At 37.8% G+C, this 26,482-nt stretch overlaps 1 protein-coding gene across 1 annotated transcript in view; it reads left to right on the plus strand.

The window, feature by feature from the left end:
- Window positions 1–26,204, plus strand: part of RAB2A (RAB2A, member RAS oncogene family) — a 109,090-nt gene extending 82,886 nt beyond the window's left edge. The window contains exons 7-8 of the mRNA XM_023222361.3: window positions 21,684–21,752; window positions 23,779–26,204. Of these exons, the coding sequence (XP_023078129.1) occupies window positions 21,684–21,752; window positions 23,779–23,874 (165 nt within the window). The 3' untranslated portion in view covers window positions 23,875–26,204. The remainder of the gene's footprint in view (window positions 1–21,683; window positions 21,753–23,778) is intronic.
- The last annotated feature ends 278 nt before the right edge of the window (window positions 26,205–26,482 follow it).

The following is a 26,482-nucleotide window of genomic DNA, read 5'->3' on the forward strand; positions in this document are numbered from 1 at the left end:
GCACCCAGATTCATAAAGCAAGTCCTTAGAGACTTACAAAGAGACTTAGACTCCCATACAATAATAATGGGAGACTTCAACACTCCACTGTCAACATTAGACAGATCAATGAGACAGAAACTTAACAAGGATATCCAGGAATTGAACTCATCTCTGCACCAAGCGGACCTAATAGACATCTATAGAACTCTCCACCCCAAGTCAACAGAATATACATTCTTCTCAGCACCACATCACACTTATTCCAAAATTGACCACATAATTGGAAGTAAAGCACTCCTCAGCAAATGTAAAAGAACAGAAATTATAACAAACTGTCTCTCTGACCACAGTGCAATCAAACTAGAACTCAGGACTAAGAAACTCAATCAAAACCGCTCAACTACATGGAAACTGAACAACCTGCTCCTGAATGACTACTGGGTACATAACGAAATGAAAGCAGAAATAAAGATGTTCTTTGAATCCAATGAGAACAAAGATACAACATACCAGAATCTCTGGGACACATTTAAAGCAGTATGTAGAGGGAAATTTATAGCACTAAGTGCCCACAAGAGAAAGCAGGAAAGATCTAAAATTGACACTCTAACATCACAATTAAAAGAACTAGAGAGGCAAGAGCAAACACATTCAAAAGCTAGCAGAAGGCAAGAAATAACTAAGATCAGAGCAGAACTGAAGGAGATAGAGACACAAAAAACCCTCCAAAAAATCAATGAATCCAGGAGTTGGTTTTTTGAAAAGATCAACAAAATTGACAGACCGCTAGCAAGGCTAATAAAGAAGAAAAGAGAGAGGAATCAAATAGACGCAATAAAAAATGATAAAGGGGATATCACCACCGACCCCACAGAAATACAAACTACCATCAGAGAATACTATAAACACCTCTACGCAAATCAACTAGAAAATCTAGAAGAAATGGATAATTTCCTGGACACGTACACTCTTCCAAGACTAAACCAGGAAGAAGTTGAATCCCTGAATAGACCAATAGCAGCCTCTGAAATTGAGGCAACAATTAATAGCCTACCCACCAAAAAAAGCCCAGGACCAGATGGATTCACAGCTGAATTCTACCAGAGGTACAAGGAGGAGCTGGTACCATTCCTTCTGAAACTATTCCAATCAATAGAAAAAGAGGGAATCCTCCCTAACTCATTTTATGAGGCCAGCATCATCCTGATACCAAAGCCTGGCAGAGACACAACAAAAAAAGAGAATTTTAGACCAATCTCCCTGATGAACATCGATGCAAAAATCCTCAATAAAATACTGGCAAACCGGATTCTGCAGCATATCAAAAAGCTTATCCACCATGATCAAGTGGGCTTCATCCCTGGGATGCAAGGCTGGTTCAACATTCGCAAATCAATCAACGTAATCCAGCATATCAACAGAACCAAAGACAAGAACCACATGATTATCTCAATAGATGCAGAAAAGGCTTTTGACAAAATTCAACAGCCCTTCATGCTAAAAACGCTCAACAAATTCGGTATTGATGGAACGTACCTCAAAATAATAAGAGCTATTTATGACAAACCCACAGCTAATATCATACTGAATGGGCAAAAACTGGAAAAGTTCCCTTTGAAAACTGGCACAAGACAGGGATGCCCTCTCTCACCACTCCTATTCAACATAGTGTTGGAAGTTCTGGCTAGGGCAATCAGGCAAGAGAAAGAAATCAAGGGTATTCAGTTAGGAAAAGAAGAAGTCAAATTGTCCCTGTTTGCAGATGACATGATTGTGTATTTAGAAAACCCCATCGTCTCAGCCCAAAATCTTCTTAAGCTGATAAGCAACTTCAGCAAAGTCTCAGGATACAAAATTAATGTGCAAAAATCACAAGCATTCTTATACACCAGTAACAGACAAGCAGAGAGCCAAATCAGGAATGAACTTCCATTCACAATTGCTTCAAAGAGAATAAAATACCTAGGAATCCAACTTACAAGGGATGTAAAGGACCTCTTCAAGGAGAACTACAAACCACTGCTCAGTGAAATCAAAGAGGACACAAACAAATGGAAGAACATACCATGCTCATGGATAGGCAGAATCAATATTGTGAAAATGGCCATACTGCCCAAGGTAATTTATAGATTCAATGCCATCCCCATCAAGCTACCAATGAGTTTCTTCACCGAATTGGAAAAAACTGCTTTAAAGTTCATATGGAACCAAAAAAGAGCCCGCATTGCCAAGACAATCCTAAGTCAAAAGGACAAAGCCGGAGGCGTCACGCTACCTGACTTCAAACTATACTACAAAGCTACAGTAACCAAAACAGCATGGTACTGGTACCAAAACAGAGATATAGACCAATGGAACAGAACGGAGCCTTCAGAAATAATGCCACACATCTACAACCATCTGATCTTTGACAAACCTGACAAAAACAAGAAATGGGGAAAGGATTCCCTATTTAATAAATGGTGCTGGGAAAATTGGCTAGCCATAAGTAGAAAGCTGAAACTGGATCCTTTCCTTACTCCTTATACGAAGATTAATTCAAGATGGATTAGAGACTTAAATGTTAGACCTAATACCATAAAAACCCTAGAAGAAAATCTAGGTAGTACCATTCAGGACATAGGCATGGGCAAGGACTTCATGTCTAAAACACCAAAAGCAACGGCAGCAAAAGCCAAAATTGACAAATGGGATCTCATTAAACTAAAGAGCTTCTGCACAGCAAAAGAAACTACCATCAGAGTGAACAGGCAACCTACAGAATGGGAGAAAATTTTTGCAATCTACTCATCTGACAAAGGGCTAATTTCCAGAATCTACAAAGAACTCAAACAAATATACAAGAAAAAAACAAACAACCCCATCCAAAAGTGGGGAAAGGATATGAACAGACATTTCTCAAAAGAAGACATTCATACAGCCAACAGACACATGAAAAAATGCTCATCATCACTGGCCATCAGAGAAATGCAAATCAAAACCACAATGAGATACCATCTCACACCAGTTAGAATGGCAATCATTAAAAAATCAGGAAACAACAGGTGTTGGAGAGGATGTGGGAAATAGGAACACTTTTACACTGTTGGTGGGATTGTAAACTAGTTCAACCATTATGGAAAACAGTATGGCAATTCCTCAAGGATCTAGAACTAGATGTACCATATGACCCAGCCATCCCACTACTGGGTATATACCCAAAGGATTATAAATTATGCTACTACAAAGACACATGCACACGTATGTTTATTGCGGCACTATTCACAATAGCAAAGACTTGGAATTAACCCAAATGTCCATCAGTGACAGACTGGATTAAGAAAATGTGGCACATATACACCATGGAATACTATGCAGCCATAAAAAAGGATGAGTTTGCGTCCTTTGTAGGGACATGGATGCAGCTGGAAACCATCATTCTTAGCAAACTATCACAAGAAGAGAAAACCAAACACCGCATGTTCTCACTCATAGGTGGGAACTGAACAATGAGCTCACTTGGACTCGGGAAGGGGAACATCACACACTGGGGCCTATCATGGGGAGGGGGGAGGGGGGAGGGATTGCATTGGGGAGTTATACCTGATATAAATGATGAATTGATGGGTGCTGACGAGTTGATGGGTGCAGCACACCAACATGGCACATGTATACATATGTAACCTGCACGTTATGCACATGTACCCTAGAACTTAAAGTATAATAAAAAAATAAAATAAAATAAAATAAAATAAAAAGAAAAAAGAAAAGGATCTACAAATGGCAGATAAGCACTAGAAAAGATCTTTGAAATCACTAGCCTTTAGGGAAGTGGAAATTAAAACCTCAGTGAGCCAGGCCTGGTCGGTGTAAGTCGGTAATCCCAGCTACTGGGGAATCTGAGGCAGCAGGAGGATCACTTGCACCCAGGAATTTGAGACTAGACTGGGCAACACAGACCCTGTCTTAAAAAAGAAAGAAAAACACCCAATGGAGCTATCACCACATACCTGTCAGAAAGGCTAAAATGAAAAATACTGAGAACACCAAATGCTGAAGAGAATGTGGAGAAACCAGATCACTCTTAACGTTGCATGTGGGAATGTAAAATAACATAGCCAGTCTGGAAAAGGGGCAGTTTCTTTCAACACTAAACATGCAGCTACCATACATCCTAGCAGTTGCACCCCTGGACACTTATCCCAGAGAAATGAAGACTTAGGTTGACCCAAAAACCTATACACAAATGTTCACAGTAGTTTTATTCAGAATAACCAAAAACTGGAAACAGACCAGAGACACTGGGTTGAAGGACACTTTAGTGGCTGCGACTCAACAATAAGAAGAGGGAAAGTTCAGATACTATACAGCAATCTGGATAAATCTGGAGAGAACTGTGCTTAATGAATCAAGCCATTCTCAAAAGGTTGATCCTATATTATCCCATCTGTGTAACTTTCTTGAAATGATAAAATTTTTTGTAACAATGTATTAATACTATAGTTTTATATGAAGTCACCACTAGGGGAAACTACATAAATGTTACATGGGATTCTTCTTACACCTGCATGTGAATCTATAATTACCTTAGAACAAAAAGTTTAATCAAAAAATAACTGTGTACATCCAACTTTAATTAAATTCAGTCCTTTAACACCATGATGACAATTTTAAAAATGAAAATTCATCAGGAAGAAGCCTCCCAACTACAATAAAATACTAATGTTAGAATATGGAATATGGCTGTAGGAGCTTGTTGGTATTTTTATGAATTCTTGAGGAATACAGATTTTCTTTTTCAAATTATTACATTTTTGCTAATATGAGTTTTTCACAAGAGCTCTTTATGTCGCATTTCTGCACAGGGCAAATTTTTATACAAATAGTTCCCTCCATATATGTTTAGCACATGCCTAACAAATAATAATTAATTTTTATTGTGCATAGACTTTATTTTCTGTTTTGTTTTGTTTTTTTTTTCTTTTTGAGATGGAGTGTTGCTCTCACCCAGGCGAGAGTGCATTGGCACGATCTCAACTCACTGCAATCTCCACCTCCCAGGTTCAAGTGCTTCTCCCACCCCAGCCTCCTGAGTAGCTGGGACTACAGGCATGCACCACCGCGCCTGGCTAATTTTTTGTACTTTTAGTAGAAACGGGGTTTCACTATGTTGCCTAGGCTGGTCTCAAACTCCTAAGTGATCCACCTGCCTTGGCCTCCCCAAGTGCTGGGGTTACAGGCATGAGCTGTCACGCCCAGCATATTATGCATAGATTTTCTTAATTAACATTTCTCAGAAGTAGCTAAAGATGAAATTGTGCTAATATGGAATAAGAAAGTCCTGGTGAGAAGATAAACAAAACAAGCCGCATTCATTCACAATGTCTGCATGTCAGATTTTTAAGTAAAAGGCATTTTTTGGACAATGCACTTTTATTCTTTAGCTTATTTCTCTACATCATGTATATCAAAGCATTTTGGTAGGCTCAAAATGAAGTTGATAGAACTGTTGTTAAGCCTTGTTTTATTTTTTGGGGATGGGGTCTCACTTTGTCACCCAGGCTGGGGTACAGTGGTTTGAACTGTAGCCTCAACCTCTTGGGCTCAAGTGATCCTCCTGCTTCAGCCTCCCAAGTAGCTGGGATGACAGGTGTGTGCCACCATGCCCAGCTAATTTTTTTGTTTTTTTGTAGAGACAAAGTCTTGCCATGTTGCCCAGGCTGGTCTCAGACTTCTGGGTTCAAGATATCCTCTCATCTTAGCCTCCCAAAGTGCTGGGATTACAAGCTCAAGCCACTGTGCCTGGAAAGGCTGCTGTTTCAAATTAATGTAATCGGTACTATCACTTAAAAAACTAAACCTTTATAGACATCATCTAGTTTTAAAGGTTATCACCATGTAGACGTTTTGAGTCTTGTATCTCATTTGTTGAGCAAATGGCAGAAATATTTTTACCTATAAATATTTCAGTATAAGTAATTTTTAAAAATATAACACAATACCATTATCATATATAACTAAGCAGTAATTCCTTAATATGTAATATAAAGTCTTAATGTCATCCCTTTTATTTCATTCAACAAGTAATGTTGGAAAACAAGTATATAGTTTCTGTATTTGGGATCTAGGAAGATTAACAAAAGGATTTCTTTCTCCTTAGAGAAGTAGGAAAGAGGAGAACTAAACCAGCACTTAACTTGGTATCTGCCTTTTGATAGGCATTCACCATCAGTTCCTGTGACAGGAGAGCCAAGACCAAACTATGCAGCTGACATATTACAATATACTAACTCAGAGATTTAAGCAAGAATTATCCTGCAGAATTAGATCCAAGGAGGTAAATGTTAGGCATGCATGGCCCATTGCTTCTTGATCAGGTTGACCCTTGGACTTGGAAAAAACAGCAATTATAGTAATTATGGGGAAGTTTTTCTAAGTGCTATGCCTTAATGTTTTTGCTTTTCAAGGACTCAGATTTGCCTAACTGTGCCATCCTTTTGTTCCTTAGGAGAATAAGCAGAGCTGTATGGGAGAGGCGGTTTAGCACAGTGGGTAGAAACTGACATGGGCTCAGACAAGATCTATCCTCAGCTTGCTCTCTGGAGGACTTTCTTCTGTGAGGGCTGATCATGTGATGGGGGTTAAGAATAAGGCAGGTATTCTAATGACACATTCCAGTTGTTTAGTGACAGTGGTGGTTGGTGTTTGGACTTTTCAGGGAAGGTCATCATCCTCTTTTTTATAATCTGTTGAGAATTATTCACATCCCAGCTGATCCTTGGCACCTATGTGTAGAGAAATTTTAATGCACAGGGAACTCTCTTAAAATATTTTTTAGACTGTTATTATTTGTTAAGGTTAAATATAAATGGCACATTGATGATGTTTAGAATTGGACCTGTTTCCTTTTGATGTTGTGCTGTAGTCTATTTATACATTTTAACTGTATAAATTGTATTACACTTTTACTGTAATACAAGTGGACACCATGAAGTTGAACTGTTATAGTTCCCTATAAGGGACTGGATAATTTACAGCACAAGATAACAACAGCTTTGTTCCAGCACTAGCTGTGTTGTTGCTGGAAATAAGTTTACTATCAATATATAGATTTCTTATTAATCAGCTTTATGATTTCATCCAAGAAGGATCTGTTGAGGGGGAAAAGAGGCAGCCTGGTAAATGAATGCAAAGGATAGCTCCTCATAACACAGAATTATCTGGTCCAAAATGTCAGCAGTATTGAGACTGAGAAATACTGAATTAGAATAATAAAACACAGTTCAACTCAAGGAAATGAAGCACCTACTCAGCATAATATATGAATCCCCTTTATGCACTTAGTAATAGGAGGGATGGTGCTATGATATTAATATTAAAAATGAGTCAAAATGCCATGGCTTATGCCTGTAATCCTGGTATCTTGGGAGGCTGAGGCAGGAAGATTGCTTGACACCAGGAGTTCAAGACCAGCCTAGCCAACATAGCAAGACTCTGTCTCTGTTTAAAAAGAGAGAAAGAGAGGGAGAGGGAGGAGAAGAAAGAAAAGAAAGGAAAAGAAGTAAGAAAACAGATGATTGATGGATAACAGACAGACAGACAGATAGGGTTTGGATCTGTGTCCCTGCCCAAATCTCATATCAAATTCTAATCCCCATTGTTGGAGGTGGGGCCTGGTGGGAGGTGATTAGATCATGGGGGCAGTTTCTTATGAATGGTTTAACACCATACTGCTTCGTGCAGTTCTCAATGATAGTGAGTTCTCTCAAGATCTGATTGCTTAAAAGCATATAGTGCCTCCCGCGTCTTTCTCTTTCTCCTGCTCTGGTCATGTGAAATGCCTTGCTCCCCCTTTGCCTTGTGCCATGATTGTAAGTTTCCTGAGGCCTCCCCAGAAGCTGAGCAGATACCAGCATCATGCTTCCTATACAGCCCGCAGAACCATGAGACAATTAAACCTCTTTTCTTTATAAATTACCCAGTCTCAGGTATTTCTTTATAGCAGTGTAAGAAAGGACTAATACAGAAAATTGGTACTGAGAAGTGGGGGTTTGCTATAAAGATACCTCAAAATGTGGAAATGACTTTGGGTAATGGGCAGAGGTTGGAAGAATGTGGAGGGCTCAGAAGAGGAAAAATTTGGAACTTCCTAGAGACTGCTTGAACTGTGAGCAAAATGCTGATAATGATGTGCACAATGAAGTCCAGGCTGAGGAGGTCTCAGATGGAGAAGAGAAAATTACTGGGGACTGCAGCCAAGGTCACTTTTGTTACGCTTCAGCAGAGAACCTGGCTGCATTGTGCTCCTGCCCTAGGGACCTGTGGAACTTGGAACTTGAGAATGATGATTTAAGGTGTCTGGCAGAAAAATTTTCTAAGCAACAAAGCATTCAAGATGCGGCCTGGCTGCTTCTAATAGCCTATCTTACATGTGTGAGCAGAGAAGTGACCTGAAACTGGAACTTAGACTTGAAGGGGAAGCATAGCATAAAGGTGATAAATTTGTAGACTGGCCACGTGGTAGAAAAGAAAAACCCATTTCAGAGGAAGAACTCAGACAGGCTGCAGAAATTTGCGTAAGTAAAAAGGAACCAAATGCTAATAGCCATGACAGTGGGGATAAGGCCTGGAAGGCATTTATCAGAGACTTCACAGGAGCCCCTACCTCACAGGCCCAGAGGCCTAGGAAGGAGGAATGGCTTTGTCGGTCAGGGCCAAGGTCAGGGCCCCACCACCCTGCACAGCCTCGGGACACTACTCCCTGCATCCCAGCCACTTTAGTTCCAGCTGTGGCTCAGAGGGGCCCAGGTACAGCTCAGGTCACTGTTTCAGAGGGTGCTATCCACAAGCCTTGGTGGCTTCCATGTGGTGGGAAGCCTGTGGGTGCACAGAGTCCAAGAGTTGAGGCTTGGGAACCTCTGCCTAGATTTCAGAGAATGTATGGAAAACCTTAAATGTTCAGGCAGAACCCTGCTGCAGGGGTGGAGCCCTCACAGAGAACCTCTTCTAGGGCAGCGCAGAGGGAAAATGTAGGCTTGGTGCTCCACATAGAGTCCCCACTGGGGCACCACCTAGTGGAGCCGTGAGAAGATGACCATGTCCTCCAGACCCCAGAATGGTAGATACACCAACAGTTTGCACCCATTGCTTGGAAAAGCCACAGGCACTCGGTGCCAGCCAGTGAGAGCAGCAGTGGGGTCTGAACCCTGCAAAGCCACAGTGGTGGAGCTGCCCAAGGCCTTGGAAACACACCACTCACACCACTGTGCCCTGGACGTAGGACATGGAGTCAAAAGATCATTTTGGAGCTCTAAGATTTGATGACTGCCCTACTGGGTTTGAACTTACATGGCACCTGTATGTAGCCCCTTTCTTTTGGCCAATTTTTCCTTTTTGGAATGGGAGTATTTACCCAATGCCTGTGCCCCCATTGTATCTTGAAAGTAGCTGTTTATTTTACAGGCTCATAGGCAAAAGGGACTAATACATATATATATAATGCTTCATTTCAAGCTGGGGGTGGTAGCTCACACTTATAATCCCAGCACTTTAGGAAGCCAAGGCAGGCAGATCACCTGAGGTCTGGAGTTCAAGACCAGCTTGACCAATATGGTGAAACCCCATCTCTACTAAAAATACAAAAATTAGCCGGGCGTGGTTGCTTGTGCCTGTAGTCCCAGCTACTCAGGAGGCTGAGACAGGAGAATTACTTGAACCAGGGAGGTGGAAGTTGCAGTGAGCTCAAATCACACCTCTGCACTCCAGCCTGGGCGACAGAGATTCCATCTTAGAAAACAAACAAACAAAATGCTTCATTTCAGTGACGCCCTGAGCTGGGAAGGAGTAAAGACTCATAGGTGAAAGAAACTAATACATGTATATAAAATGTTTCGTTTCAGTGATGCCCTGAGCAAGGAGAGAGTAAAGACTAGGAAGTACTAGTCTTTGGAGCTGCCTCTGACCTGCAAATCCTGCAGTGAATACTCTTAAATATTTTAGTATCTGTCCAGATGATATTGGTACCCAGATCATTTAATTATACCTCTGATATTCCAACTGTTTTGCTCTTACCTGGATTTATGCTGCCTATCTTGAACTAGGATCTTAAATGTAAAATGGCACCCAAGGCAACACTTTGAAGTTTATTTCCAAAGAGCATAAAAATAAAATGCCGTAGTCTTCCTAAACTAGGTATTACTTAGAGGGAAGAATTTCTTAAGACAGGATCATAGAGAGAGAGAGTACTATCATATACAACATTCATAACACTAATATATAACCACATAGATATTTATTATATACACAAATAATACTTGGGAAATCTGGATTTTAAAAAGTCAGCAAATTTTTCTAACAGTTGCCCAAGCTATACCTGGGCCCTTTTGAGCTGCAGCTGGAGCTGGAATGGCTAGGATACACAAGCAGTGTCCTGAGGCAACACAGGGTGGTGGGGTCCTGGCCTGACCTACAAAACTATTCATCCCTCTTAGGCCTCCAGGCCTGTGATGGGAAGGGCTCCAGTAAAGTCTCTGAAATGCCTAAAATTGGAATCGCCGGGGGATGCATAACATCTCTTAACATACCATGGACTGATGTCTGTGTTATTTTGCTTACTCTCTTATTTCATGGTCACATATATCTTGTGGTGGGTGCATAGAGACTACTTTTTTTTTTTAAGCTAAACTAAGAATGCCTCATAAGATTTTTCTTTTTTTTCAGGTCAGTTGTCTTTATTTATTTATTTATTTATTAAGATTTTTTTTTTTTTGTAGAAACGATGTCTCTCTATATTGCCCAGGCTTGTCTCAAACTCTTTGGTTCAAGCAATTCTCCCACCTCAGCCTCCCAAAGTGCTGGGATTATGGCATGAGCCACCATGCCCAACCTACCTAAGTCAGTTGTCTTTTTGACCAGAGCGTCACAAAATATTAATGTACATACAGATCACCTAAGAATTCTGCTAAAATGCAGATTCTGCTTCAGTAGATCTGTGGTGTGGCCTGGGAGCTTGCATTTGTAACCAGCCCTCAACTAATGTAGATCCTGTTGATCCAGGGGTCACACTCTGAGGAGATACAGAGGCTGTAGAGGAATCCAGTCTGTTCTGTCACAGGAGAATCAGGCAGAGTGCTGTCTCCTGCCATTTTCTCAGAGATGTTATTGCTTCAAGCCATCTCATTATCTTCACCCTTTCCTTCTCTATTGATTCTTGGCTCCCAGCGTGTAATTAAGTTTCAGCCATCTTATAAAATACTTTCACTCCATTTCTCCTGGATGTTTTTCCTTCTGGCTTCTATTAATAGCTGTCTCCATTTCCTTGTTCTTTTGCACACTTCTCTTCATAGTCTGACTTCTTCCACCATGGCCAGGGTCGTCCTGGTCTTCCTAAAAGCCACACGTAATAAATACTTTTCTGGGTTTGTTTGGTTTTTATTTTTACTTTTAGAAAAAGTTTATTATAAAAAAGTAATTGCATGAAAGAAAACTTGCAAAGTAGATAATAAGTAAAAGAATAATAAAAACATATGCATAATATGTAAAGGCTAGAAGAAAATGTAACAGCAGTGACTGTATAGGCACTCAAAAAGCAAGAATTATACCTTTTTTTTCTTCTGCTTTTCTGTTTTTAGCTTAAACAGTCCTTTGGGAATATTTGATACTTTTGACTACTCCTCAGTAAACTTCTTTCTTAGCTCCATGACACCATTTTCTATCTCTCGCTCCCTCCCCGTTCCCCTCTCCCTCTCTCGCTTTCTCCCTCTGTCCCTCAGTCCCTCTACCCCCACCCCCACCTCACTGGCCTTCCCCAGATTTTTTTTTACCAGTTCTTTTTTTCACTTTGAGATATCACCTAAGTCTGTTACTTCAGGTACCCTTTTAGGCTGTATGTTCAGCTCCACCCTGACAGCTGCTGCCTAGACAGTTTTCACACCTTTCTAATTTAACACATCCAACTGAACTGACAGCCCTTCGCTATTCTAGTCTGCAGATCTTCTGTATTCTATAGTGTTCTTTCTCTCACCCCTTCACATTGATCTATTCAGTTAATACGTATCACTTTTCACCTGTTATTGTTTCTTCCTATTAAATATCTCCAAATTGTCCTCTGTCATAATTGTAGCTTAATTGGACTTCCTGTCTTCATTTTCAGTGCTTTTACACTGTGACCTCTGGGATCTTGTTAAAAATGAAGATTGAATGTCTCTCTCCAATTTTATTAACCATGCAGTGGTTCCCCACAGCTTCAGCATCAAACTCCTTAGCTTGGCCTACAGGATGCTTTGATTGCCAACCGTTCACACTATATGCTCTGCATAGTAAACTAAGTCGATCAGCTTTACAGTGTTCTCTCTCCTTCTCCACCAAAAAGTATTCTCTGCACTTGAAATGCCCTTCCTTCCGACTTGATCCTCCAAGGATATGGTCAAGTCTGATCCCTCCTCTGGAGTGTGTTCCATGACACCAGCGTGTCTTCCTTCCACCACCAGCCACCACACATGGCATCTGAATCGATAGACTTTTTCTTCTACTCATTCCTGTGTCATCCTGGGCATGAATTCACCTTGGCATGATATCATTGCACTTATTTGTCATGTCAGCCCACCATAAGGATTGAGTTATTTAAAGACACAGACTCTTGTCATTTCTGCAACCCCCACATGGTAGATAACAAAAGTTTGGATGAGTAAGTATATATTTGCTTCAACCATGTTCTTCTTCCTTTAGTCTTTCATTCTGGTTATGCTTTGGTCCCATTTGTTACATGTAGGTGGAATTCTGTCCTAAACCTTATCTTTGCCCAAGGATTTTAAAACATGAGATTTTAGAAACTCCAGATGAGGCTGGGCATGGTAGCTCACACCTATACTCTCAGCACTTAGGGAGGCCAAAGTGGGCAGATCACTTGAGCCCAGGAGTTTGAGACCAGCCTGGCCCGCATGGCAAAACCCTGTCTCTACAAAAAAATAAAAAATTAGCCAGGCATGGTGGGACACACCTGCTGTCCTCCCAGCTATGAGGTAGGAGGATCACTTGAGCCCAGGAGAGAAAGGCTTCAGTGAACTGAGATCATGCCCCTGCACTCCAGCTGGGGCAACAAAGGGAGACCCTGTGTCTCCAAAAAAAAAAAAAATCCACACAAGCAAATTGGCCTCTAATCAGGTGCTTCTTCCTTCAGTAGCTGCCTGGAATCTTTGTGGTTTGAAAAGGCCTTTTCAGATGGAGAGATGTTCATGTCATAATGGCAGACCAGGTAAACCCCCACCCTTCCCAGAAGCCTTGTGCTTATGCTGCCGAAGTACTAGATGCCATCAAGGCAATAGCTGAAAATACAGCCAGCTAACCCTAAGACAGGTTGCAGTAACCCACCAAGCCACCTAAACTGACAGGATAGATGAATTTTTATGTCCAGAGAGAACACATGACTTACTCTAAGACATTAGTAACTAGGAAGACTACCAATTTCAAGGCCCCTTGCTAATACTTGCATTCTGTCTCAGTACTTGAAAGTCTGTAGACCTCATTTGCATTGAGGGACCATCTTGTCTTGGGCTTTGTTGTAAGTGGTGGGATGAGTATTTTTATATAGCTGTAATGAGGTTGTAAACTGAAGGCTTTGTTGCCCCCTTAAACCGATTCTGAGTGTTAAGCTCATTAATGCGTACCACGGGACTTCACTGGAAATCTGACCTGGCCTTCCTCAGTAGTTTTCCAGTATCCCTTGAGGATAGCTTAGTTTAATAAATATTTACCACTCTCCTCCACATTTTGGTAGACTTGGCTGACTGGCATCAGCTTCTTCACCTCTAATTTGGCCATCATCCCCAGAACTTCATAGATGATCCAAACTCTGACTTTGAAAGTTGCATCCATTTTCTGTACTTCTAAACCAGAGTGGCTAAACATTACCCAAGAAAATTATGCTAATAAATGCATGTCATACACTTACACACTCACATATTTCTGTAGCTTATATTCCCATATAGGTGCACAATTACATAGATCGCCATCTACCAAGACTTTCCCATGTGTACAACGTATTAGAATTCCACATGTCTAAAAGACATTTTTTATTCCTTCCTTGAAAACTGATTTCCTTCCTTTTTAATTTATCTCAATTCCGGGTATACCCTTTTATCTCATCACTTAAACCAAAAGTGGAGTCATCCATAAACATATCACCATTTTACCCTGTCACTTACCAAGTCCTGTTAATTTCTTCACAACGGATATTAGGTTTGAGCTGTGCCATTCATTCTCGTTGCCACCATCTGAATTGGTCAGGCCCTCATTTCTTTCTTGGATTATTGCTCTGGACTCCTCAGTCTCCCTGTGGCCAGCGTCGCCCCCTTGTGATTCATTCTCCAAACTCCTCTCATTTTGCCTGCTTCCTACCTTTTCAGGGGTTCCTCTGCCTATAGGGCCACATGTCAAACTTTGTCTCACATTCCTGGCTATCCCCAGCTTCCAACAGAATTGAACTTAGAATCTTCTCTGTCCAAAATGCCCTTCTTCCCCTCAATTTTCCTAATGAATGAGTTGGAGCTTACCTGTCTTTCAGGCCTACCCTTGAAGGACTTTCCTCTCTCAGAAGTGGTCATGCCACCTTACTTATCTAAGCAACTGAAGGTTTTTCTTCTGTGTTCCCGTACTGGATTCATATCTATCCTATATACCACATCCTTGAGATTTAAGGTATTCATACTTATCTGAGTGTCTTCAGTGCCTGGTACAAATCAAGCACTCAGTAAATGCTTATTAAATGGAAGAACTAAATTGCTAAGGAATTAAACATTTTTACGTTACCTCTGGCAGAAAGTAGGAACAGGAAATTCTTTTTTTTAATTGAAAATATTTTAATATTTACTTTTGAATATAAATAAGCATTCTAAGAATAACTTGGAGTGAAATTTTTCTTTATGAGCTAAGTTTAAATCCATCACTTGAATTACAAAATGTTAATCATTAGTTTAGTATACTCAGTACTGAAGAGTAAAATGCTGCAATAATTATGATTTTTAAAACTATTAAGTTTACATAGAAAACCAATTACTCATCTGCATTGCTCAGTTTTTGCTATGTTATGCTGCAGCAACAAACCCTAAAATAAACAACTATGTTTTTTTTTGAGTTCTGGGATACATGTGCTGAACATACAGGTTTGTTACATAGGTATACATGTGCCATGGTAGTTTGCTGCACCTATCAACCCGTCATCTAGATTTTAAGCCCCACATGCATTAGGTGTTTGTCCTAATGCTGTCTCTCCTCTTTTCCCCAGCCTCCCAACAGGTCCCGGTGTGTGATGTTCCCCTCCCTGTGTCCATGTGTTCTCATTGTTCAATTCCCACTTATGAGTGAGAACATGCGGTGTTTGGTTTTCTAGGAACAGCAAATTCTTAAATGCCATATTCCCCAAACCTTTCTAATCAAATAGTTCTAGTTTCTTTCCCTCTTTTTTTCCCTGCTAAAATTAAGGGAAATTTTTTTCCCTGCTAAAATAAAGGAAAGTAGGCTCCCTACTTTCCTTTAATTAGCATTGATACTGGTGATATTAATTTTTGTAAAGGGTAGGAAAGAGACAAAAGATGTAAATAATACAAATTTTATATACTTCCAAAAATAATCCTAGAAATCCAATATAATTTCTAACTAAAAGGGTTTTAAAGGATGTAGGAAGTGTGTGCTTTTTATGTTCAATTTTAACTGCAACATAAAACAAATGAAAATTCCTTTGACTTGTATTAAAGATAACTGATTCTAATAAAGGAAAGATATATGTAGTGAGAAGAATATTAGATTCTAATCCTGCTTCTGCTATAATTATGTGTGGTCTTGGGCAAGTCGTTTCTCCTTTTGCAGCTCAGTCATATCTACAAAATGAGAAAATTATAGATTGTAGATTTAGCAATGGCCCTTTTCCTTGTAGTGAAACACAGAGAAACTGTATGAGAGAAGTAACGGCACAACAGCTCTACTTTGGAACTAGTGATGCTATAGAAAGAGGCAGAGGTTCTCCCTCCACAGGGCTGTCCCTACTCCCATGTCATTCCAAAAGGTGGCCTCTGTAGAATTGCCTTGAAATACGATTTAAAAGCCACTATTGGATGATGTGTGAGTTTTTCTTCACTGACCCTAAATCAGATAGAATCACAGAATTTGAAGAAGTCACAGAATTTGAAGAAGTTTCTTATTTAAACTCCCTAATATTATAGTCTGCTGTCCTTTTCACAGGATTCTCCTATTTTTGCCCAGTGTCTAAGTCTTATTAAATATATTTTATTTTGGGGGGCTCAGTGTGTACATTATACATTGTCAATTCACTTTTTTAAGGTTTAGCTCTATTTAATCAAGATACTTGAATTGACTATAGAGCATTGATCACCATTTCTCTACTTAACTCTGTAGTGTCTGCAGGGCATATACACATTTAGCACCCGTACTCCCTTTTCCTGTTGTTCTCCATGTGTCTTTGCATCCAGACGTTCATGCCAACAGCTGACACACCTATTGAGTGCTTACTACATGTCAAGCACAGTTTTCAATGCTTTACATTAACCCTCCTAACAATCCTATGAAGTAGGCTACATTTATCTTTCCTTTATTAGGACCACTTATCTTTAATACAAGTCAAAGGAATTTTCATTTGTTTTGTTTATGTTGCAGTTGTAATTGAACATAAAAAAAGCACATACTTCCCACATTATCATCCTCATTTTACAGAGAGGCTAAGCACTGGTTCCAGAGCAACACAACTGGTAAGAAATGGCACTGGGGTTTGGTCCTGGAGAGCCTGGTTCTAGAGCTCTCAGTAATTCTGCTCATTTTAAAAGTCTAACTTCATCCCACAAATATAGATTTTCTTGAAAGCAAAAGAAAGTTAACATTAATTTTCTTATTTGTTTACATACTTAGAATTTCTTTTAATCATGAAAACCTTTATAAATCAGTATAGTGACTGTCCTATAGTAAGTACTTAGTATATATTATTATTAACTTAGGCAAATGGATACCTGTAATGTTCATAGCATTGACTTTTAGCAGTTGAGAAGAAAATTAAACCACATTTTAGTTACCTCATATTTCTCAGTTCTAAGAGAAAACTAAAAGTCACTTGTTTACAAGATACCCTGCTATGTAGCATCTGTTCAAGATATTTAAACTGTCCAAAATACTGGTCTGACCTAATTTTTATCTTGCCACCAGGTGGCAGCATGTTATGTAAGGAAGTAATTTAAATATTCTGTTGAAGCCCATTTATTTTCAATATTTTGCCTTAAAAACTGTCCAACCATAATAAAAATAAAATAGTATCTTATGTTCTCCTTTGCTGTTAACACAGTATCCGTGAGACCTGCCTTAATCCTGCCCTGCATTCTCCTATCAGTGCAGAAAGTTTTTTTCTTCCATCTTTATGGAGATTTGAGCCATCGGGCTTAGAATTCTGCCAACTAAATGGTTTTATTCCTACCTAAATGGTTCCTGTTGTTCAACAACAATAGTCCTCCTCATCTTTGTATCTTTTATGGTACCTACAGAAGTTCTGAATATGTGGCAACAATTTTTTTCTTAATAGATACAGGGGTCTTACTACATTGTCCAGGCTGGTCTCAAACTCCCAACCTCAAGCAGTCTTCCTGCCTAGTTCTTCCAGAGTGCTGGGATTACAGGTGTGAGCCTGGTCAGTGACAACAGTTTAATAGGTGCCCTTGGCTAAATGTCAGTGATATGTAAGATACACTTTAGCATGTGTATTTACTGAATGTTTATTTGAATTACAACACCTTTATAGTCCTTTGTGGTTACGTTTGTTTCAGCTGTGCTATTGAAGTCCCTGAAATTTTGCCATAAGTTTAGGTATTATCAGTATCATTCAGATTAAATGCTGCCAAACACTGAAAGATTAGTGTTTGAGGTGGAAAGCAAGAGAATGAATGGCTAACGAAGAAAAGGAAGGTAAAGGACTGAACGGGCCAGTTAAAGCCTGGGGAAAATGAAGGGCTAGTGATAAAATGAGAGAGGCAGGCTTCTGATACTGCAACAGAGCACCTGCCACATGGGGAAGCAGGAGGAGCACCAAATTCAGTTGGCTGCAGAGAAATCTGTTTGCACTTCATAATCGTGGATCTGCCTAGACATTGTTTCATGGTGCAAACAATGAAATCATTGAAACAAATGAAGTCATTTGACATCAGTTTGTCAACAAATATTTTTTCCTATTCTAAAACCTACTAGTTTTGCCTCCTGCTTGTCCCTTAATGAAGTCTTAAAAGAATTTGCCCCCAAAGAGATGCACATAAGCAAAAAGAAACCAACAATTTCATGTAAGCCTACCTTATCCTGTAGGTATTTCCTTGCTAAGGGTAATTGAGTTTAACAAAGGCAGTTTAAGTACCTATGCTATTTTAGGTATTGTGCTAGAGATTCAAAACTACAATATATTTAATATCTATAGATAAGGTATTTTTGAGGGAATAGCTTAATCATTCAAATTAAACTAATTCTGTGAAGAACATTAGTACTGCCTTGAGGTATTTACCAAGCAATACTTAAAATGTATTTTTATACTTTATATGTATATATGGAATGCAGTGATCTGAAGATGGATTAGAAACATCCATACCTTAAAAAGTTTTTATTTGGGATTGATATTTAATGAATAGAGTGAAATGATCAATTTTTTAAAATCCCAGCCAATGTATTGTATACATACATATTTCTCATCTTTTTGGAAGTGTTTTGCATCTTAAGTGGAGGAGATTTTGTCTGTGATACCCAAGGCTCTTACCTTAGAACTTTTGTTTGACCTCATAAGCCTTGATAGTATTTGGTTAATGTTCATTATATTTAGGAACTCGGCAGTTTCAAAGTCCATAGCCACATATTTTATTGTTTGTGTGTGTGTGCAAAGCCTAGTGTTATTACAAATAGCCACATACTTTTAAAACAGGTATATTAATGTCTACATTTGTCATGTTGGGTTTCAAACGCCAAGGACTCATTAAAATTAGTCATTAATCACTTAGTAATATATATTAAATATTAATGTTTGTCATGAAGTATGTAAAACCCATTTGTATTGTATCCTCTATAATATGCTCAGGAGGTAGAAAATATTTGATTTTACTGTCTGCAATGTGTAATCGGAGATTGAACGACCAAGTAATGTAGCATTATCCAAAGATTATTTGTTATTATTTGTTATATTTCAGTTGCAATGAAGTTAATCGCATGCCTTTCAGATAAAACATACTGTATGCCCATCCTCAGTTCATCTGGTACAACTATGCTTAAAAGTGCTTAATAAAGTATTCATTACTATTTAGGTAATAAAATTAGTAGTGACTTACGAAATTTTATATAGCATCACTTTCTTAAGCCCGTTTTTAAAGTGATTTATTACCAGATGGGCAAAAATGCAATTTTTATGTAAATTGACACATTTAATAATAACTTTTGTAGTATAAAAGTGCTTGTTTGGATGAAGTTATAACTCACTTATGGGGCCTTGTAGTTCTATGTAATGTTCTAGTGAAATGTGCACATGTGGATGCTCCTGGAAGCACCTCCAGCCCTGTGAATTTATGTATCTGTTGACTTCAATATTTAGTTAGCTTGATTTCTAAAGCCATCATAGTAATTGACATGTTATTGGAAATAAAGTTAAGTTTTTCCTTATTTATAGGGATAACCTCAATTTGCAGAATGTGAATCAATTCATACTTGGCTGAAAGCCAGTTCCCTCTTCAGTTTAGCTCCAGCACATACATGAAAAGCGCACTTGCATCCTAAGTGCCTTGTGAATCTGTAGTGATTAATTCTTCTCATTATTTTGCTGCAAATTCTCATGACCCTCTGTGATGATTCGATCAGCCACTTAGAGTTTATGCATATTCATATCTCTGTGCTCCTGCCGCAGACGTTCAAATCTCCTTCACTGACTGGTGTGTGCTTGGTGCAGTAATTGAGCTGCAGTAGATTGATTACTCTGGGGAGCTGTAAGGCCTTTAAAGGTGAAAACATATCAGTCCTGTTAATTAGGAAACAAAAGCTCTGATGGCAAGTTCAGCAGTCAAATGTTTCCAGTGTAGAAAAGATGAAAGGTATGATTTGTTCCTCTCCATGAATCCTGTTTACTTTTTAAACTTTGAATTAGGTCTATATCAGTGGTAATGGAGTATAGCTTTCTTTTGTGAATTTTTTTAGAATGCTAATTGAAGAGGACTTTACTATATTGATAGGTACTGTTATCTGTGATCTGTCAAATCTGATAGTTTAGAGCCTATTCAGAGTTTGTATATGCCTTCTATAGCATTGGTAATATTTATATAGAGTTTCTAAGTATTTTACATAGAGAATGCTTGTATATAAATTTTGGTATTTATAGGCTTCATTTGATCTACAGTATTTCAACACTAGTTTTTTATTTTGACAATTTAATGGCAAAGAAGTTGAGCTGCCTTTTATCTCTTTATCAGAAGCATCCTTTGATTTTGCTCTCTTAAACTATATACTAAATAATACATTATCATGGCAAAAAAGGCTGGAACTGTATTCTCCAAAAGTAAGCTAGTTTTTACACGGAGGATTATGCAGTTTACGTATGTGTTTTTCTCTATATGCTGTTCTCATATTCCAATATTCTTTTTTTCCTCTCATGGTCATGATGTTTTTTTTTGAGATATAATTCACATGCCATAAAATTGATCCTTTTAAAGTACACAATTCATAAGCTGGGTGTGGCGGCACACACCTGTAGTCCCAGCTACTCAGGAGGCTGAAGCGGGAGGATCTCTTGAACTGGGAAGTGGAGGTTACAGTGAGCCGAGATCGCGTCACTGCACTCCATTCTAGGTGACAGAGTGAGACTCTGTCTCAAAAATAAATAAATAAATAAATAAACAACCAATTCCATGGTTTTTAGTCTATTCACAAAGTTATGCAACTATTACCACTATCTAATTCCAGAACATTTTAGTTACCCCAAAAAGAAACCTCATACTCATTAGCATTCTCTCCCCATTTTCCCTTCCATCTAGCTTCTGGCAACCAGTAATCTACTTTCTGTCTCCATGGATTTGCCTATTCTAGACATTTCATATAAATGGAGTTGTAGTATTGTTGCCTTTTGTGTCTGCTTTCTTTCATTTAGCACAGTTTTTCAAGGTTCGTCCACATTGTAGCATGAATCAGTACTTCATTCCTTTTTATGGCCAAATAATATTCTAATTGAATATCCCAATTTTTTTTTTATTGACTGATGAACATTTCTGTTGTTTGCACTTGTTGGTTATTGTGAATAATGCTGTTTGTAATTCTAATTAGCATGTGCATACATCCTTTGTTCTTAATCTTAGGGGGAAGGCTTTCAGCCTTCATCTTTGAATATGATGTTAGGTGTAGTTTTTCTTAGATGCCATTCTTTAGATCAGGTTGAGGAGTTCCCTTCTATTTCTAGTTGAGTTTATCATGAAATGTTGGATTTTGTCAAATGCTTTCTCTGTGTCTATTGATGATCATGTGGGCTTGTTCTTTATTAATATAAGGTATTACATTGATTGTTCTTTATTAATATGTTCTATTAATATGATCTTTGTTCTTTATGAATATGTATTACATCAATTGACTTTCATATGTTGAACATTATGATATTCTATAGAGCATATATAATGTTATTTTACTGCTTTGGTTTTATATAATATGAACAAATTTCTCTATTTCAGGCATTTATTAATACAGCAAAAGAAATTTATGAAAAAATTCAAGAAGGAGTCTTTGACATTAATAATGAGGTATATACATATAAATATTATTGGTCAATATTAATTTAGAATTCACTTCATTATTTTATAATTTTTTTAATCCTAAAATCAATCATGATAATCAGTTAACACCATTAGTTTACGATCATCCAACTGAAAAATTGGTATATGTTGTATAGTAGTTAAATATGTTCTAGTAGAGCAACACTTTATCTATGGAAATGGATTAAAGTAAGTGACCCTATCCATTCATCGCAAGCAATGCAAAATAATATAAATCCCCCAAAGAGAAAAGAAAATCCACTTTTATCCACATGACCATATGGTGTCATCTGCTTTGGGAATAATGTTCTGGTATATAAATGCATGTACTATGTACTAATGCAAGATGCTCTCTCTCTGTTATCTGGTATAAAAGAGGGAAATACCAAATTTGGAAATTACTCCCAATATAGCATAGCATGTTTTCAGGAGACTAAATTAATATATATATATATGTATATGTGTGTGTGTGTGTATATATATATATAATTGGCATTTGGCATAGGGTTTTTTGTAATGTTATTTTGATCCTGTTTTGGCCAACATGATTAGGATAAAATGTAAAGCTTTGAAGCATCTAATTCAGTGTTCACCAAAGATCATCACTTGACCCACATCCCCACTCTGCATTTATTTGTATTTATTTCAAAATGTTTATGTGGATGTAGCATACTTATTTTCACATAAATATTTTTGCCATTCTGTATTAAGATTTCTGGCTTCTGAAAGAAAAGCCCTGGTTTCTCCCCAGTTGCAGTTAGAAAAGCATTGTGTTAGAAAGCCATTATGTATGTCTGTCTCATCCTATACATTAATGAGGCTCTCTGTTACTTCAGTAGTCTCTGCTAAAACAAACAGCAGTTTGCCGAAGGTTTCCAAAAAGTACATGATTTTTCCATTGTTTAATTTGGAGTAATATAGTTTCTCAATCCTATCTTCTGCGCTTATATGATAGTACTTCTCGAGTTAGTTTAAAGGTGACACCATTCAGAGACTAATACCATATAAATTGAACAGTAATTGGGCCTCTATCTGAAAGGGCACATTCATTGTTTCTGTCTGGTTTCATATAGTAGCTGACTGCTTTACTGTGCCTTATGCAGCTTTGATTGTAATGTGCTGTCAGGAGCCAACAGGCCGTGCTATTTATTTGGCCTAATGCCAAGGCTGAGTCCTTGACTCCTCAAGAAGTTGCTACCAGCCCAGAGGGGGCAAAACCAATGAGCCATAGGGCATGCTTTTTATTAAAGAGGAGTCAAAAGAGCGAAAAGAAACCACATCAGCTGCTGTCAATACTGAGCTAGTGCCAGAAACCCCAAGGCTACTACTGTTGCAGAACAACTGCCAAGCACTATAAATCTGAGATTTACTGTGACGTAAAGTTTCCTTAAGAGCTTAATTTCTGAAGCTACTGTATTACTTTTCTCAAAGTGTTGTATTTTTAGGTAAAATCCACTTGAGGGAGTGAGGGTTAAGACATAAGTGTGAGTTTGATGAATGAAAGAACTACTCTGTGTGTGGGTTCTTGGCAAGCTGCCATGTCTTTGGGGATCATAGAAATTATTGATGACACAGAACACTCATATGCCCTTAGCCTGTACAGCTGATTCAACATGGAACAGAAACACTGTCTAGTGAAAAGATTTTACCTTGTATTAAAGCAGCATGGACTTGGGTATTTTTATGCTTTAAAGATTACTTGCAATAAGTATTTTAAACAATTTCTGCATTATGAGAATTTCCTGAAAAGCAGCATTATCCAATATCTATTTACCCCATACCTGGTATGATAAAGAATTACTTTCAGAAACATTTCCACAGTGTTTTTAAAAGGAAGGAACAGCCCTTAAGAGATACTGTTTTAATTGTTGCTAAAATCTACTTACTATATTTTTCTCAGTTGTTTGATAAAATTGTATCATAAAGAATTAAATTAGTTTTTTAAGAATCTAGTTAAACTGTATCGTCTGGTTGTGTCTGGTCATATTTATTGTTCTGTTCTCTTTTATTTCAGGCAAATGGCATTAAAATTGGCCCTCAGCATGCTGCTACTAATGCAACACATGCAGGCAATCAGGGAGGACAGCAGGCTGGGGGCGGCTGCTGTTGAGTCTGTTTTTACTGTCTAGCTGCCCAACGGGGCCTACTCACTTATTCTTTCACCCCCTCTCCTCCTGCTCAGCTGAGACATGAAACTATTTAAAATGGCTTTATGTCACAGAAGACTTTAATCCTTCAAATTCTTGTATAACTTTGAATAAATGGTTAATGTTCACTTAAAAGACAGATTTTGGAGATTGTATTCATATCTATTTGCATTTGATTTCTAGGTCAATTGATGTGATTATTTTTGTTAAATGTTGTCTTGTGCCCTTAACTACGAACTGAATTGTATTAAACACTACAAAGTCATCTTGAGTATTTTAAATGGGTTTGTGTAGTTAGGTTTCCCAGGACCTGTGGTTACCTAATGTTTAATATTATAGAACTGTCCTCAAAAACTTTGTCAATTTTCAAGGCTATAAGGAACAGAAGGACTCTTTTAATTCTGTATTTATCATTTACTTTCTGTATATATAGTTTAATAACCTGCTTGGGTGTAATTTGCCAAGCTTGAATTCTTTAATGCATTTGCATAAATTCTATACTGTTTAGAGCTTAAAGCTACAGAAGCATTGTTAGGAATTGCTTGGACACTGAATTTTAAACTTTTTGACATTGTTAACAAGCATGTTCATCTTTTCTTGTCACTAGTCCAAGAGAAATATGCTTATTGTATATTACTAAAGGCTTTGTATATGTTAACCTGTTTTAATGCCAAAAGTTTGCTTTGTCCACAATTTCCTTAAGACCTCTTCAGAAAAGGATTTGTTTGCCTTAACGAATATTGTTGGAGAAAAACACAGTATAATGAATGAAAAGGGCAGAAGCAAGAAATTCCTACATCTTAGCGACTCCAAGAAGAATGAGTATCCACATTTAGATGGCACATTATGAGGACTTTAATCTTTCCTTAAACACAATAATGTTTTCTTTTTTCTTTTATTCACATGATTTCTAAGTATATTTTTCATGCAGGACAGTTTTTCAACCTTGATGTACAGTGACTGTGTAAAATTTTTCTTTCAGTGGCAACCTCTATAATCTTTAAATATGGTAAGCATCTTGTCTGTTTTGAAGGGGATATGACAATAAATCTATCAGATGGAAAAATACTGTTACAAAGTAGAAAAGCTTTAGTAATTTACTCAGTGTGGTGGTTTTATCCTTTTTTTCTTTTTCTCCCTTGGTCTATAATGAAATTGTTACAGCAGTGCAAAATAAAATCCTATGTATAAAAGTGTTCTTTTTTTTTTTATTATGACCACCTCTTTTTTAATGTATTTTTAGTCCCCTTACAGCTTTTACATGTGTTGAAGCATGTTTTTTAAAAAGGTCAGAATGTTTTAACACTCAACCCTTTTTAAAAATTTTGCTAAAATGTGACAAATCTCACTATATTGAAATTCTTTTTGTTGATGGTGTAAGCAATGTAAGCAAGTATTTTCTACTCTTGAACTAGCACAAAAGCACTCATGCCTGAAAAAAAAAGCATAAAGAAGTTCTAATTCTGTAACTAACTACTTTGATTTCACTCACGGCCTTCAACTTTCTACAGGTTTTCCTTGAAGATTCAGCAATACTCTGTTAAAAGTTTGACAGTACTCTTGTGGGAAATCACCAAATTCTCTCATAGTTTTGTTTTAACTATCTCCTTGAGGGCAGAGGGAAAGGTGAGAGAAAATCTATTTTCATGGGTATTTGTAGTACAGCCTTTTTCTTTCAAGTGGCCATATCAAATACACTGGCCTTACTAATCACTCTCTTTACCAATGAGTAGAAAAAGTTAAGGCGGCTAGGACAGGTTCTGTTCTATACCAAGAAGAGAGTGATTCTTTGGAAATTGTTATTTTTAAGCTTCTGTTAACTTTTCCAGAAGTTTAATGTGTTTCTTTTCCATGCTTTCTCCCCTAATTCTTTTATTTGAAGAAGAGAAATTAATGGCAAAAACAACAAACCAGGACATGTATTTTAATACCCTAAGGAAAAGTAGAACCCTCAAATACAACTCCTCCCACAACCACCCTAATGTGCCTCAGTCTGGGGCAGCAGGTGGACTTCTCAATAGTTCATTTCCACATTCTCTACAAATCGCATCTACCATTAAGGAATATGTTATGAATTCTTTCTGTTAATTGAGAAAGCAATGTTATTGTCTATGATTTCCACTCTTTGCTCATTTTATTATCCCTGTCAAATAATGTAATATTGGTACCTGCAGTTGAATTTGTAATACTGTAATTGAATCTTTAGTTGATCTTTGATCAACTTTTATAGCATCTATGGACACAGAAAATCAGTCACTGAAAAAATAAACACAGCTTTCAATGTCTCACTCAACATGTAACATTTCAAAATTGTGATCTTCATGAAGATATTTTTACCATTCGTCTTCCAAATTTAAGACAACCGGATGAAAAGCCAATTTTTTGAAAGAATGTGGCATATAATTAGATATACAACTGAAACAGGATATACAACTGCATACAATTTGTTTTTAATGATATTTAAAAATAGCCTGTTAACAGGAAAATAGTCCCTGTTTCTCTGCTAATGGTCAAAAAGGGTTGGGATATAAATCGTGCCAAAATGTTTCCAATCACTCAGAAAAACTGATT

Source organism: Piliocolobus tephrosceles, chromosome 7, assembly GCF_002776525.5.
Source record: "Piliocolobus tephrosceles isolate RC106 chromosome 7, ASM277652v3, whole genome shotgun sequence".
In the NCBI taxonomy this organism is placed as follows: Eukaryota; Metazoa; Chordata; class Mammalia; order Primates; family Cercopithecidae; genus Piliocolobus; species Piliocolobus tephrosceles.